General features: G+C 37.6%; 1 protein-coding gene across 2 annotated transcripts in view; it reads right to left on the bottom strand.

Annotated features, from left to right (window-relative positions):
- Positions 1–15,337, bottom strand: part of LOC126375659 (probable serine/threonine-protein kinase fhkE) — a 64,008-nt gene that overhangs the window by 23,226 nt on the left and 25,445 nt on the right. For both annotated transcript variants that reach the window (XM_050022714.1, XM_050022713.1), the window contains exons 2-4: positions 14,098–14,141; positions 2,055–2,145; positions 1,323–1,526 (exon numbers count right to left, since the gene is read on the bottom strand). In XM_050022714.1, the coding sequence (XP_049878671.1) occupies positions 1,323–1,526; positions 2,055–2,145; positions 14,098–14,131 (329 nt within the window). In that variant the 5' untranslated portion in view covers positions 14,132–14,141. The remainder of the gene's footprint in view (positions 1–1,322; positions 1,527–2,054; positions 2,146–14,097; positions 14,142–15,337) is intronic.

The raw sequence follows: 15,337 nt of genomic DNA, 5'->3' as shown, positions 1-15,337 counted from the left end.
TTATTATCGCTACATTTAAGTATATCTTCGAGAAACAGACACGTTAGGAAAAAACTGTAAACATCCATATTCATTGTTTAGGTACTTAAGTATATCTATTACCGATGTCTCGAGATATCAACTCTTTTTTAGAAAGTATTTTTAAGTCTAATATAATATTTCGTTACATAATAATTGGGTTAAGTCGGGGGTTTTGAGTTATTTTATTCTTTTTCGATGATATTTTTACCGTCGTGGGTTTTTCCAAAATTTTTAATTTTGATTAATTTTTATGTTCATTTAATTAGCCTACTTTATAGAGTCTATATTGAAACCTATAGATGGAGATTTGTAATTAGCATATAGATACTAGTGGTTTTATTTACAGTGCTATTCAGCTGTTAATCAAAAGTAAATTAAAAAAATGTGCATACAGGGATAATCGCCGGTTGGTGTACCATTATTCTCAGATATTTTTTAAGGGGACTTTACGTGTTGGCTTCAGCCCCACGCACACCATCCAAAGTTTTTAGTTGCAGGCTGCACGTATGGAAAAGTGTCTGAACAATAAGAAAGAAGGTAAGTACGCTAGGTAGGTAGGTAGGTATTCTATTTCTCTTTTGTTTTGTCTTTTGTTTTTTCCTGTTTGTGCAATAAAGTATTTGTTATGTTATGTACGCCTTACACACACATGAACAGCCTATATATACGTCCTATGCTGGGCACAGGCCTCCCCTCACCCAGCCGTACCGCCGTCTATAATGGTCGAGCCAACTGTGTTAGTGAAAAATGCACTGAAGATACTTAAAACAACTCATTGGTGCAAGTCCGGAACTGAGTTTGAACCGTTAATTATCGTATGAAGGTAATACGCTAGGTTTACTACGCCCGCGAGTATATCCGTATACATATTGTATACTTCGGTTATCACGCGCGTTAGAGCCGTGGTAGCCCAGTTGGTAGAACGCTTGGCTCTCACTTTGAGGTCGTAGGTTCGAATCCAGCACAGGCCTAAACCAATGATTGTCGAATTAGTTTTAGAATTCATATTTAGATCATAAATAATTATCACGTGCTCGCGGTGAAGGTCAACATCGCGAGGAGACCCACATTCCCGAGAAATGCATTTTTGTAGGTATGTGACTGTATTAAGGTGGCTTTTCCTTCGCGGGGTCAGACAGGCAGTCGCTTCTGTAAAAAACCGGACCTGTCAAATCTTCAGGTTAGGTAAGCGGACCCTGTGAAAAACGGAATGATGAGAGATGATGGCTATCGCGCGAGTTATGTGTTTTCATCCCATTTTGGAGCTGGACGCAGAAAAATAATATAAAAAAGGTACTCACAGTTCAAGCACGACACACATATGCTTGCCCCACTCGTATGCGTCATACAGTTGGATCAGTCGAGGGTGACGGAGGCGCCTCATGACGTCCACCTCGCGCTCTACATTCCGTCGCTCGTCTCTTCGCACCACTGACACCAGCTTCGCAGCCAGCTCCAACCCGGTGGATTTTTCCCGGCAAAGGTATACCGTGCCGAATTTGCCTCTGTGAAATCGTAAGGTTTGTTAAATTATCGAACAAATCAAATGAAATCTTACATGGAACAAATTAAAGAGAAGGCGAGCGTCGTGTTAAGACACGAATTCTTTGACTTCCTTACTTATAAGGAAGTCAAAGAATTGGCCTTTGATAGACAAGAGTGGAGAATGCTACACCGGTAAGAGCGTGGCTCTTAATGGTGATGATATTAAATGGAATACCTACAGGACATCTCCTGTAGGAAAAAGGGGATTCAATTAAAATTGGATATTTGACTGGGTCAAAGATAAATTGTAAAATGCAAATCTAGAAATAGATGCCAGTCAAAGATGATCAGAAATCAATCTCATTTCGACTTATTTTCGAATTGTATTTATGGATTAAATAACAATACGACGACAAGTACGACGTTTGACAGCTTTTATTGATGACGTCCCAGGACATCTTTTCCATGCAAACTCCAAAGAAAACTTTGACGTTTCGTGAAAAGTATCTCATTTGGCTAGGTTGTCATATAGCCTATTCGGAACTAACCTGCCGATTTCTGACAGCATTTCATAGAAGTCGTTGACATCAGTGCTTCTCTTGATAGTGACATCTCTACACGGGAATGGAGGCTCTATCTCTGAAACAAACAAACATACAATGTCAATTTACCATTCATACACACATTTAGAATGCCTAACGGCCTCAGTGGTCCAGTAGTTGAGCGTTGGGCTTACGCTCCGAAGGTCCAAACCGGCGAGGCATGTTACAAAAATCACTTTGTAGGGATCACAAATTTTGGAAGTAATCATTTTGGTCATGGCCGCTGACAGAGGAATCGTTGCAGCACAAAATGTCCTAACTACACATAAACATAGATAAAAAGAAATATCACTTAAAGTAGGTATATAAGATTGAGTAAACAAACAACCGACACTGTTTCTCATGTTTTCGCTTAAATCACAGTGTATTTTTCACATAAAATGTTTTAAAATCACTATAAACATTAGATAAAGCACACTTGCTTTGATAAAAAAGATAATATTTCGAAATAGTTACTTCTACTCGCATCATTAACAACTGTTTGTTTACTAGAATGCTCAACCAAAGTGAATGAATCTTTAAAAATATATAAGTACCATAGGTATAAATATTTACTTTCTATTGTATGAGACCTGTTATACCTAAGACGACGTATCGTCGGTATCAGAACTCGGGCCGGTTTTAGAAAGTACCTACCTGCCTATAAAAACAGAAGCAACATAAACCGGTATCGAAAACCGGACAGATACGAGATACGTACACTTACTTGTGGGTTCTGTATACTGTTTATTTTACTCTATGTGATCGTGGAGTTTTCAAGGCTAGGATCTTTTAGACTAGAATGAATGAATGTTCCTTCTTTAGCTACAAGATTGTCACTTATTAGACAAGTATGTAATCTGTGAAGATTACAGGGGGGTTAAAAAGGCCAAATCGCAGCAATTCATCTAAAAAAAGCAATATTGCAAATTGACAGTTGCGCATATAAAAGTAAGTGCGCAATGCAAACAAATGTCAAATAGCAATATTGCTTTTTAGATGAATTGCTTCGATGTGGCCTTTTTAACCCCTTTTTATTTATAATTATTATTATATCGGCGGGTTGAAGTCCTATCCGAGTCAGATTTTCGACTTATTTTTTTCTTTGTAAGTACCTACCTATAGCTTTTTTAGGCCCCTATTCATAACGTAGTACATTTAAACGTTTACATGGCCTTCAAAGGAACCCTACACAACATTTCTGGTAAGAAACTGCGGTCGTTAAAAGAATACCGTATAAAAATTGGCCGCCTGCATTCTGGCTCAGAGCCAACTGAGACTCATGCAAGTACAACGTGCATCGTAACCTTTAGCCGGTATTGTTTAGTCTGGTGCATTGCTTTGGATGCGTGTTGCACTGTAGCGTAATTCTTTAAAACAAAAAAGAAAATGTACATACATGAAATACAGGCTGTTAGTGACATCGTAACGAATACTGAGGCCACTGAGGGGGATGATACAGACCATGATTCTGAGTTAATATCAAGTGGAATTTTCCGTCGCAAAATTCATGCTATTTTGGTGATTTTTCAAATTATTTTCAATTCTATACTTTTGCGATGGAAAATTCCACTTGATATTAACTCAGAATAATGAGCTGAATCATCCCCCTCAGTATTTGTTATACCTACATATCGTAAAAGTTCTCTATCGGTAGTGAGAGCCATAGGCAGCGAAGTCAATAGGTTCCCTTCTGATATTCATCCCAAGACCAATTTGATTATTGATGCATGCATGCACTGATAAGACGACACCATTCGATTCATTGTACAAAAATGTACAAAAATGATGCAACTATTTATGGCATTTGAATGCAGGAATATAAACCAGGCTATTGCCATCTTGGATCGAATGTTATTATCATTGTTGACCAGTCCATACACACAATTACAATTTGCCTTAATGTTTACAGTCTATTTATTTGTACTCTCTTGTGTAAGTTGTTTTTATTACGTGTTTTGGTTGTAAGTTATGTGTTATTCCGTGTTTTGTTTTATTTTATTACTGTGGTGTTCCTGTCCCTAGATTTCTTTCTTTCTTTCTTTATTAAATGGCGGCGGGTGATGACACTGTGACAACTGTGGGTCTGCCTACGTCGTTGAGGTGTGTGTGGATTACGGAAAGCAAACCCGATCTCGCGAGATCTAGTCAAATTTTTCGGGATCAATCCCGAAGCATAACATGACGAGATTCCATTCGAGATTGACGGGATTGGGTGAATCTCCTTGAGTTTGATAATGCTGATTTGCAAAGAAAACTTAATTATTTTGGTTAGTTATTTTTAAAGAATAAAGGATTTATTTTTTATTTTTTTTTCAAAAAATATTTTGTTTTAATTAACCTCACTATCACAAGAATAAGATAAATAATAGATATGATTTAAGTATGTAATGTTAATAACAAATATGGATGTTTTTTATAAGTCCGAAATAAACTTATTATTATTATTATTACAAACAAGCAGTTTTCAGGCATCCTAACTTCAATTTTTTTATGAAGTGGACGAGAGCCCGAAAATTTCGAGATATTTAAATCTAATCTAAAGCTCTCGGTGTGACAGAAGCGACAGTGGTAAATGTTACGAGTTGAACGTTTCTTTGAGACCGTGACGTGCGCGGTAACCTGTTACTCATACTGTATTATTGTCTATTTGTTACGGGGCGAGTAGACATAACTATGCACAGGCGAAAGATTCTGGGTAGGTACCTGCGATCCCGCTCTTACATACCATAAGCACACGACAATAATAACCCTGACACCAGGATTGTTGAGGTTGGTAATCCACCTCTTAACCCACACTATAGAAGAAGAAGCACACGACTTTATTCCGACTGGCGTAATCAGAGGTACATCTATCGCAAGATGAACCAGGTATCCATACCTCACCAAGCTTTCTGTTAGACCAACGTGAAAGGTGGTGAGCCGTATCGCCGTCTATAATGGTCGAGCCAACTGTGTTAGTGAAAACTGCACTGAAGATAAATTAATAACACATTGGTGCTAGTCCGGTACCAAGGTTCGAACTGGCGTTCCCCAATGAGGAACTTTCCAGGCTACGTTACCCAAAAAATATATAGATGGCGCTGTACAAATTTGCCTTCGTTTAACCTTCTAATTTCATGGGTAACAGACAAACATCTTTTATCTTTGTTTTTTCACCCACAAATAAAGAGAAGCAATATAGGTAGCAACATAATTCTGTACACATCAGACGTCACACACACAGATGCGCGTGTACGATAACGTCAATGTGTGTGTACGAGGTGTCTGCGTAAAACGATGTTTTTCGTATGAAGTGTCCGGGGTGTGCCTACTCTGTGCCTCTACAGGTCCCTGATACCGACCCCGCCGGCGCGGTCGACGATTTCCCTCATTCAGCGCTCATCGCTATCGACCCACTAGGGTCGATTAATTCTTTCAAATATTTTTCCTCTCAGACGACGCCCTGAGCCGAGGTTCGCGCCCAACTGGGCACCCTCAGGCCCGTTGTCTTAAACGTTGTACCGGGTGAGAGCCTTCAGCGCTCCCCATTTGTCCGGCCAAGTAGTTAATGCCATCTGCGGCAAATCTACAATAAGTCACGTCAAAAAAAAAGTGGCACTCCCACATTTTACCTAACGTGTAGAGTTTGTTAATCTAGTTTTTGTATAGTTAGAACGTGTAGAGTTAAGAAGCTTGGTTCTACATGAGGGTATTGCTAACTTTTTGACATTACGATCGACATGATTTCGTCTTGGCAACACTTTACATGAAAATGTTTTTGTCGGAATAAGATAGACGAACCGTATTGTCATCCCTAAAATCGATAAAGAACTGTGTTCGTAATTATAGATCGAAGTGCACATGAAACATTCATCGCAAGATGAACTGACGTGACTTGTCAAAAAAAAAAATCTGTGCCTCTATACCTACATAAAGACATATTGTGGCCAAAACTAATATTCTCATAATAAATAAATAAAAAATTGGCATACAACTTAAGCCAATCGGTCGGTGGTTTCTTGCCAAATTCTACGTAAATATTCTTATTCTTTTTATTTGTTTATTATGTCGCTAATGACATTCGATTTGTGCTTTTTGTGGAAAGCACATACAATATTTTTGGCTGTTGACAATACGAGCCATTCACCTTGTAGTATAATTATACATTTACTTTTGTTACACATTAAGTATTTGTTGATTATAACCTGTAATGTTTTTTTTATTATTTTGTTTAGAGGTTTTAAACAAAGTTTGTTATGCCATCGATCAAGACTGTTTAAAACTGATAAAAAAACATAAATACCTATATACTTACAATCAAGTATTTTGGATGCCTAATATCAGTTCCCAGTCAGAATCCCAAATATGAATCCCATGCATTCATATCATCTATTTTTTTTTTGACATGACTTATTGTAGATTTGCCGCAGATGGCATTAACTACTTGGCCGGAATATCTTCTAAATAATCACTAACCTCATAGGTAAGTAAGTACTTAATAACATTTTTTTTAAAGTTTATATTTGCTTACTGTCTTCAAACTGTTCAAAGGTAAGTTCTGAACGTCAATGGGAATCTTATTGTAAAAACGTATACATTGTAACCCTTTGAAAGATTTTGTGATCTTATGCAGTCGACTGACATGTAATATGCATAAGTAGGGTAAGGTTGCTTAAGTCGTACCACGGCCTAAGTCGTACCGCGGCTATATCTTGTCTGATACTTATAAATTGCGCCATCTAATGTTGCCCGCCTGAACTATTTAGTCGCCCGAGCAAACGTAAACAAATGGTTTGCTGGCCGGCTTCGTGCAGCAGAAATAATTCAAAGAAGTAAGTTTTTACGCAATTTTCATTAAAATTTTTGTCTCATTCGTAAGCTTTTTATGCCAAGAATATGATCCTTACATTATTTCTTTGTTTACACTTATTTGTAATACTTAATTGGCAATCGTTTAGACATACTCAAACGTTCGAACTTTTTTAGGTTATGCCAGTGATTTTAATTTTAAACTTAGAAACCCCGCTGCTTAAGTCGTACCTGTGCAAAATTCCTTACTCGTACCGGTACGACTTAGGTATTGAGAAAATTGTTTAATAAGCAGGAGCGTGAGCATAGGTCAGGTCTTTGATTAGAATATGCTTCTGACCACCCCCCTTAGGGAATAACGGTCGTGATGATATGGATGGATGAGTAGATGAGTAGATTTTTTACCAGATTATAAATATGGCGAAAAGAAAGTACAATATTTGGAAGCAAGAGGATTATGGACGAAGCTTTAGAGAAACATCGGAATGGAGAAATTGGTTTTAATGACGCCTGTAGAAGATTTAATATACCAAAGCCCACACTGCGACGACATTTAAAAGGTTTGAATTGAAAAACTAAATTTGGAAGACCTAATGACATGTCACCAGACATGGAAGAAATACTAGCACAGCATTTGATGAATCTAGAGTCTTGTTTCTTCGGTTTGACTACCACTGAATTCAGAAAACTTGCTTTCGAGCTTGCTGAAAAATTTGAACTACCTCATCGTTTTTCTATATAGTTTATAATATGATTTCTCAAATTTATTGTCTAAGTACGACTTAGGCTATAAGTAGTACGAATTAGGCAACCAGGCGCCTTAATCGTACCGAAGCTATATTTTGGAAAAAACGTTATAATACCTGTTTTGATAAAAGATTTTAAGTTTCTGTGATTATTAATTAAAAAGCAAATAAATAAAGATTCTTTAGATGCAGATGTTTTTGTATTATTTCTATTGTACTGAATTTTACAGCATTACTTCCTTAGGGGGTACGACTTAAGCAACCTTACCCTACATTTAACTTGTAAGTACTTAAGTCGAATTTTCAACAGATTTTCATAGTGCTTGTTAATATGTCTTTCGTACCCTGCTGTACAAATATTTGTACAAAATTGTTTGTTCCGTTGCGAAGTTGATTTTGTAATCGATTCTGTATTCTCTAAATTTAAATTTACTTACATTGGAGATGTCTTTAGAAAACCCGGCTTACTTTGAACCGGCGTGCGTGAATGAAACGATTGATGAATGTGGAGGAAGCAAGAGAAGTATGTCAGGATCGAAGCAAATGGAATTCCTAGTCTCTGTTTACCCCGGCGGGAAATAGGCGTGTACATTTCTATTCTACTGTTAAATTACGCAAAATAGAGTTTGGCATCTTTAAACTGAAGGATATAGGCACTGACGAGTAATTTGGGCATCATAGAGGTCTACTAACATAACATAATTTATAAGCTCACACCTATATCCCAATGGGGTAGTCAGAGGTACATCCATCACAAGATGAACTAAGTACCCACGCTGCGAGCTTTTTGTTAAACCAACGTGATGGGTGGTGTGCGTTACCCCAACAAGAAAGTATCTCCTAGAGTTATATGAGTAGAACGTATAGTTGGTGCCTTATCTGCTGTAAATGTGCCCCCACATAAAAAATGTGTGCCCCCTGTCGTTTCGAAAAAAAATCGAAAAAACGATTCTTGCTGGGGTAACGTTTTTCTAGCAGGAAAATTCTAAACGAATGATCGGAGAGAGAAAAACTGTGCATGGCCAGATAGCTTATATGTGTGCCAAAATGTGCCCCCAAAAATAAAATCTGTGCCCCTTCAGATTTTCGAGATATTGCATTTCCTGCTGGAGTAACGTTTTGATGAATAGTATATCTCTAAAACTATTGCATGTGCCCCTGTAGAATAAACATACGCGAGTAGCTCTTAATGTGTGCCCCTTTGTGCCCCAATTAGATTTTAGAAAATATTTATAGTTTTCAAGTTATCGCGGTTTTATGAAAACCCGAAAAAACATCGCAGCGCCTAAATGAGACAAGGCATAACTTCGCTGAAAACTGTATTCGGTCTTTCTTGACGCTAATAATAACCATACAAAGTTTCAAAAATGTTCATGCATGCGTTTTTGAATAATCTTGCTAAAAGTAAAAACGATGGTGTCATAACTTTGACGGCAAAATACAAGGAACTGGCACAATCCCAGATGTGTAGGTGTAAACCAAAATCTTGTGCCTTTAGTCAAAAATATATGGTGAAAATATTGAGCTTCAAATGTTACGCATTAAGTAAATATAAACAAAAAACCAAAATATGTAAACAACGGCTGGTTATCCGACCAAATCTGAATGACTACTAAAAAGCGACGGATTCATACATATCGATGACCTTCTTTACTTTACTCACTAACCGGTTCACACGTGTTGTGCCTGAGTACACTGAAGTAGAAAAGTAATAACTAATAAAATAAAGTTGTTATTGGATTATATTTTAATAGCTGTTTCTATGACCTTACACATGATTAAGTACATTTATAAGAGCCATTTTCAAATAAAATGTACATGTGACTAACATGCTCAAAATCGTGACCAAACTGTTTTGTGACATACCTGTATTTTTATACTAATGTAAATAATAATTTCCACATCAACAAGCTGTTTCATTTATATAGTCACAAGGTGCATTTAATATATTTTTTAATTAGCCCTCAAAACTTTTGAACGCGACTGTAAGGACAACAGCTTAGGTATAATACGTCCAATAAAGAAGGTCCTCGTTAAGTATGAATCCGTCGCTTTTTAGTAGTCATTCAGATTTGGTCGGATAACCAGCCGTTGTTTACATATTTTGGTTTTTTGTTTATATTTACTTAATGCGTAACATTTGAAGCTCAATATTTTCACCATATATTTTTGACTAAAGGCACAAGATTTTGGTTTACACCTACACATCTGGGATTGTGCCAGTTCCTTGTATTTTGCCGTCAAAGTTATGACACCATCGTTTTTACTTTTAGCAAGATTATTCAAAAACGCATGCATGAACATTTTTGAAACTTTGTATGGTTATTATTAGCGTCAAGAAAGACCGAATACAGTTTTCAGCGAAGTTATGCCTTGTCTCATTTAGGCGCTGCGATGTTTTTTCGGGTTTTCATAAAACCGCGATAACTTGAAAACTATAAATATTTTCTAAAATCTAATTGGGGCACAAAGGGGCACACATTAAGAGCTACTCGCGTATGTTTATTCTACAGGGGCACATGCAATGGTTTTAGAGATATACTATTCATCAAAACGTTACTCCAGCAGGAAATGCAATATCTCGAAAATCTGAAGGGGCACAGATTTTATTTTTGGGGGCACATTTTGGCACACATATAAGCTATCTGGCCATGCACAGTTTTTCTCTCTCCGATCATTCGTTTAGAATTTTCCTGCTAGAAAAACGTTACCCCAGCAAGAATCGTTTTTTCGATTTTTTTTCGAAACGACAGGGGGCACACATTTTTTATGTGGGGGCACATTTACAGCAGATAAGGCACCAACTATACGTTCTACTCATATAACTCTAGGAGATACTTTCTTGTTGGGGTAACGCACACTGATGGGTGATGGTGGTAAAGAACCACTGAACTCAAGATTTTGCATGTTCGACACGCCTTGACCAGTTGCATATATTTTTGATACACATTTTATGAAAGATATACAATTTAATTTAATTTAATTAATCGTTCGTTCGCCAATTCTGTCACAATAATTACGTAATAAACATTCAATAAGTTATTTTAGTACAAATTAAATACTTATAGATATAAGAAAATTTATTAATATAATGATAAATGTGAAAGTCATGGACTTCCGATCTAGTCCAGCCATCAGGCCTACTGTTGGCGGAAAAGCGATAATGGATTACAATACATTTTCGCTTTAGAAATCTAAATAGGTAGGTATTATAACTTGCACCTAGAACCCAAAAGGGTAAGGTGCTTTTTGTTTGACGACAAACTACTTGGCCGGACAAATGGCGGATTCTAAGGACTATCTCCTGGTTAATCAATACGACACACATCTATTTAAGCTCACGATAATAATTCCAATTGGGGTAGTCAAAAGGTATAACTATCGCAGGATGAAGTAAGTACGTACCTACGTAACCGCATTTCACCGAGCTGTGTTATACCAATTTGGGGCTCGGGGATTCGCTCACGCGAGTCCCTCTCAAATCCACCGTCTACAGGTAATACAAAATCGTTTCATGCGGAAAGCCACGGTAGCTCCGTGGTTCCTTCGCAATGAAAATCGGCACATTCACCTAGGTCTGCCAACCATTGCCCAATGGCTCAAATTAGCTTCAAAACGTTTTTTTCGATTCTGCTCCGCACCACCCAAATCCCCTGGTAGTTGCGGCTTTCGAATACATCCCGCTTAGGGACGGTGCTGAAAAGTATCGGCGTCCGAAGGACGTAATATACGATTAATTCTTTCAAATATTTTTCCTCTCAGACGACGCCCTGAGCCGAGGTTCGTGCCCAACTGGGCACCCTCAGGCCTGTTGTCTTAAACGTTGTACCGGGTGAGAGCCTTCAGCGCTTCCCATTTGTCCGGTCAAGTAGTTAATACCATCTGCGGTAAATCTACAATAAGTCACGTCAAAAAAAAAGTGGCACTCCCACATTTTACCTAACGTGTAGAGTTTGTTAATCTAGTTTTTGTATAGTTAGAACGTGTAGAGTTAAGAAGCTTGGTTCTACATGAGGGTATTGCTAACTTTTTGACATTACGATCGACATGATTTCGTCTTGGCAACACTTTACATGAAAATGTTTTTGTCGGAATAAGATAGACGAACCGTATTGTCATCCCTAAAATCGATAAAGAACTGTGTTCGTAATTATAGGTCGAAGTGCACATGAAACATTCATCGCAAGATGAACTAAGTCCCACGTCTCACCGAGCTTTCTGTTAGACAAACGTGATAGATGGTGAGCCGTATCGCCGTCTATGATGGTCGAGCCAACTGTGTTAAACTGCAACAACAGCTGTTTCTGATGAGCATTAAGTACCTACATAAAACCGCATTTCACCGAGCTCTATTAGAAGAATAAGATTAGATAATGAGAGTCGTATCGCCGTCTCTAAAAATCGTTAACTGTGTTCGTAATTGTACATCGAAGTGCACGACTATATCCCAATTGGGGTAGTCAGAGGTCGTACTCTACTGTACACTATCGACGAAACGACAGTCGCTCCTCGCTGACAGTCGAACAGGTGCGGTTAAGTGGAGCGAATTGACGCAATGTCTTTGTTTCGGTTTAACTCGCAATTAAATTTGACGCGACATTTAATTTCAACTGGGCTAATTGTGCAGCTATAAAATTGGCCACTCAATAAACTTACCTACATACTAAACGAGATCTTTGGCATTTCCTGGACTGTCGGGAGTTTAAAATGTGAAGTAAAATATCAGCCAGTCGAAACATATTTATTATTCGGTTGGTAGGTAGCTAAATAGTAATGAGATTGACAATTATAGTAAGTAATTGAAATGATTTGAACAAATGGATCAATAGAAATACAGGCAGGGCACTTGGCAATACAGAACAATGGAAGGTAGATGTCTATGCATCTGAATTTTGCCTTTGCAAAACCTTTAAGTAGAGAGAGGAAAAGTACCAGGTAGGATGACAAAAGTTACCAAATATTAATGGACACGAGAGTCGCAAGGCGGGAAAAAATGGCTAAAGAAAAAATTGAGCAATTTTCTGCGTCAAAATACGAACCAAAATGCAAAGGAAAATTGCGAAACAAAGAATTTTGATTGACAGCTTACTCACGTTTTTAAAAATAAACATCATTTCAAAAAAAATAAAGGAAAAGCTTAAAAAAATAATGTTTAAAGTTGTTGAATCTTGAATTATTCGTAACTGAAAGACATTAACTGTCGTGTCGTGTGAAGCGATTAATGGAAATATTAATTAACTATCGCCTTTGGTACATACGAAGTGAAAAGCGATGAGGGTGTCTATATTGTAGGCATTTGTAGGTACTTACTTAATAAGTAGGTTTTGCACTGTAGCTTATTTGCGCATAAGGAGCATCACGGTTATAAGTAAAGACGATTTCTGATTCTCACGATTGTTTTATTATTGCATTGTTCGATTATATATACGTAGACACATGGTATGGTTTACTATAACATTCTTGACGCGAGTGTTCTGTACGGCGCGGCGGTTCGTGATGGAGTGCCTCTTGTTACTGCGCACGCAGCCATGAGTCTTCTATATTCAAACTTGACTCGCGCTGGTGGCCAGTTCTCTACGTACTAGCTCGTAGGCACTCGTCGAAGGAGTCCTCATTCAACAGCAGGATGAGGTCGGTAGGTATTCTCAATCTGTATGTACTAACTTAAACTTATCACTTCCTTTGGTTGATCAAACAACAAACCGTTAGGCAGTAAGACATTAACGAAGCCATTGCGTTTTTGAGACATCACTGAAATACTTGAGCAATACTTTTTAAACGTTAGTCAGGCGTAGACAAAATGATGGTGCGTTCGGAAACTGTCAACGCGCGTCTTCGCGAGACGTTCAAAATATGCGATCCAGAAATAAAGTGGAATCCGTGCGTCTGCCAAAAATCGAGTGGTTTGTTTATTTTATTTTGTATTCCTTGGAGCTGATGGCCTCCGTTTTATAACCGAAGGGAACAAATGAATACTCGAGATTATGACGCTGGATTTTGTCCAGCCAAGAATGTGTGAGGAAAATGTGTGGTGGCGCCAGCAAGGGTCGACGATATCAGTGCAATAAAGAACTGTTACGAATTGTTTCTAATTTGGTCGTCTTGCGAGATTTTCTGTCTTGTGATTATAAACAGTTTGATGTACACAGAGGCGGCAACGGTGCGTTCCGAATCGGGAATATTTCGTATTGTTCGAGAACTTCGACTCGCTTCATACAATCAAATTCCCCACTCGCAACTCTTGCGGTATCACTTCTGAGATCTCTTGCAAATAATTACTTACTTAAGTACATGAAATGTTACAATTCTCTTAGTTACTAACTCTTCGATAATCATTGACAGTTAATATCAGAAGCATATGCCAGCTCAATAATGTGTCTGACATCATAGTGCGAGTAGTTACTGCCGGCAGTTCACGACCTTATCAACGCGAAAAATTCCGTTCATCGAAATAGTGATAAAAGACATCTTACCTCCCACAGGGTCTGTCTCATCCACATGGATCATCTCTGCCGATCTGCAACAAAACACAACACGTGAGACCAACACAACATAACAATACACATGCTGAGATAAACACACCACAACAATGTTTTGTTCATCCGTTAGATTCAGGTGTTTGCCCCGAAATGTAAACAAATTGGTGAATATGAATATTATAAGAAATAAAAAGTTCTTACTAAATTATCAAATCCTTCTCGTTTAGGAACGCTTTGGAAAACTTTTAGGAAACATTATAGGTAGGTATTTAATATTTTAGGTAAGATAGCAAAGTAGATGGGACGCGTTACTTATAGGCCATGAGTTAGTAACTTTGAAATACAGAATACGGTAGTTTCCAACTAGTCAAATCAGTTACTTTTTATTAAACGTCAAAACACGAAATTACTCCCTATGGAATTTGTATGAAAATGCAACTTGTGACGTCATAGAAAAACTTAACAAAATGTCGCACTTATTATTATGTTAAACAGAGAAAAAAATTTTTGTCACCTTTAGATTTGTCTTTATTTAGTATCTAAACAGAATTTCATAATATATCTTTGACCTAGGAAACTACCCAATTACATAGTTACTGCCTATCATCTTATTTATCTTATATTACTCACTCTCAGGATGTCATTTTTATAAGTACATATTATTAAGTATGATATTTTTAAGTATGTTCAGAAAATGTACCTAAAGGACGGAATTGATTCACCCGAATCGTTCTGAAGTAACCGACTGATTTTATACGGCCATTACCGGGGCATTCACATTTAAGAGTTCATTTCTTGTTAATTTATTGTAAAAAGGTTCTTGAGAAAGTTCGCAGTGGTCGATGTAAAGTGAAATGTGTGACTTTTGACCGCCAAACTGTATTTTAATAAGAGCTTATTTCATATTTATAAATAAAATTAGCAAACCGCTCTCGCTTTGACCAGACTTTCCTTTGCATGGATTCTTTAAAATTTGCTCTTCGGCCATGCTCTACTTGGCCAGCCAAATAGGTAGCGTGTAACTTAATGGTAAGACAATACGCTTGAGGGTATTGAGAACGATATGAAGTCATGTCATGAACTTAGACTAAGTGCATTTACTAATTTGACATGATTAATTTGGAGGGAAGTGAAAGAGAGGAGATGTTGAGGGGAACTTAATATCATCTACTCTCTAAATTTACGCTTCCCAACTGCACATGTTCAGCCTTCTTCTCTCGTGTGGGTTGTGAGA

This window comes from Pectinophora gossypiella, chromosome 19, assembly GCF_024362695.1.
Source record: "Pectinophora gossypiella chromosome 19, ilPecGoss1.1, whole genome shotgun sequence".
In the NCBI taxonomy this organism is placed as follows: Eukaryota; Metazoa; Arthropoda; class Insecta; order Lepidoptera; family Gelechiidae; genus Pectinophora; species Pectinophora gossypiella.
Note: the sequence above shows the minus strand (reverse complement) of the source record. Positions and strands in the feature narration are given on the sequence as shown.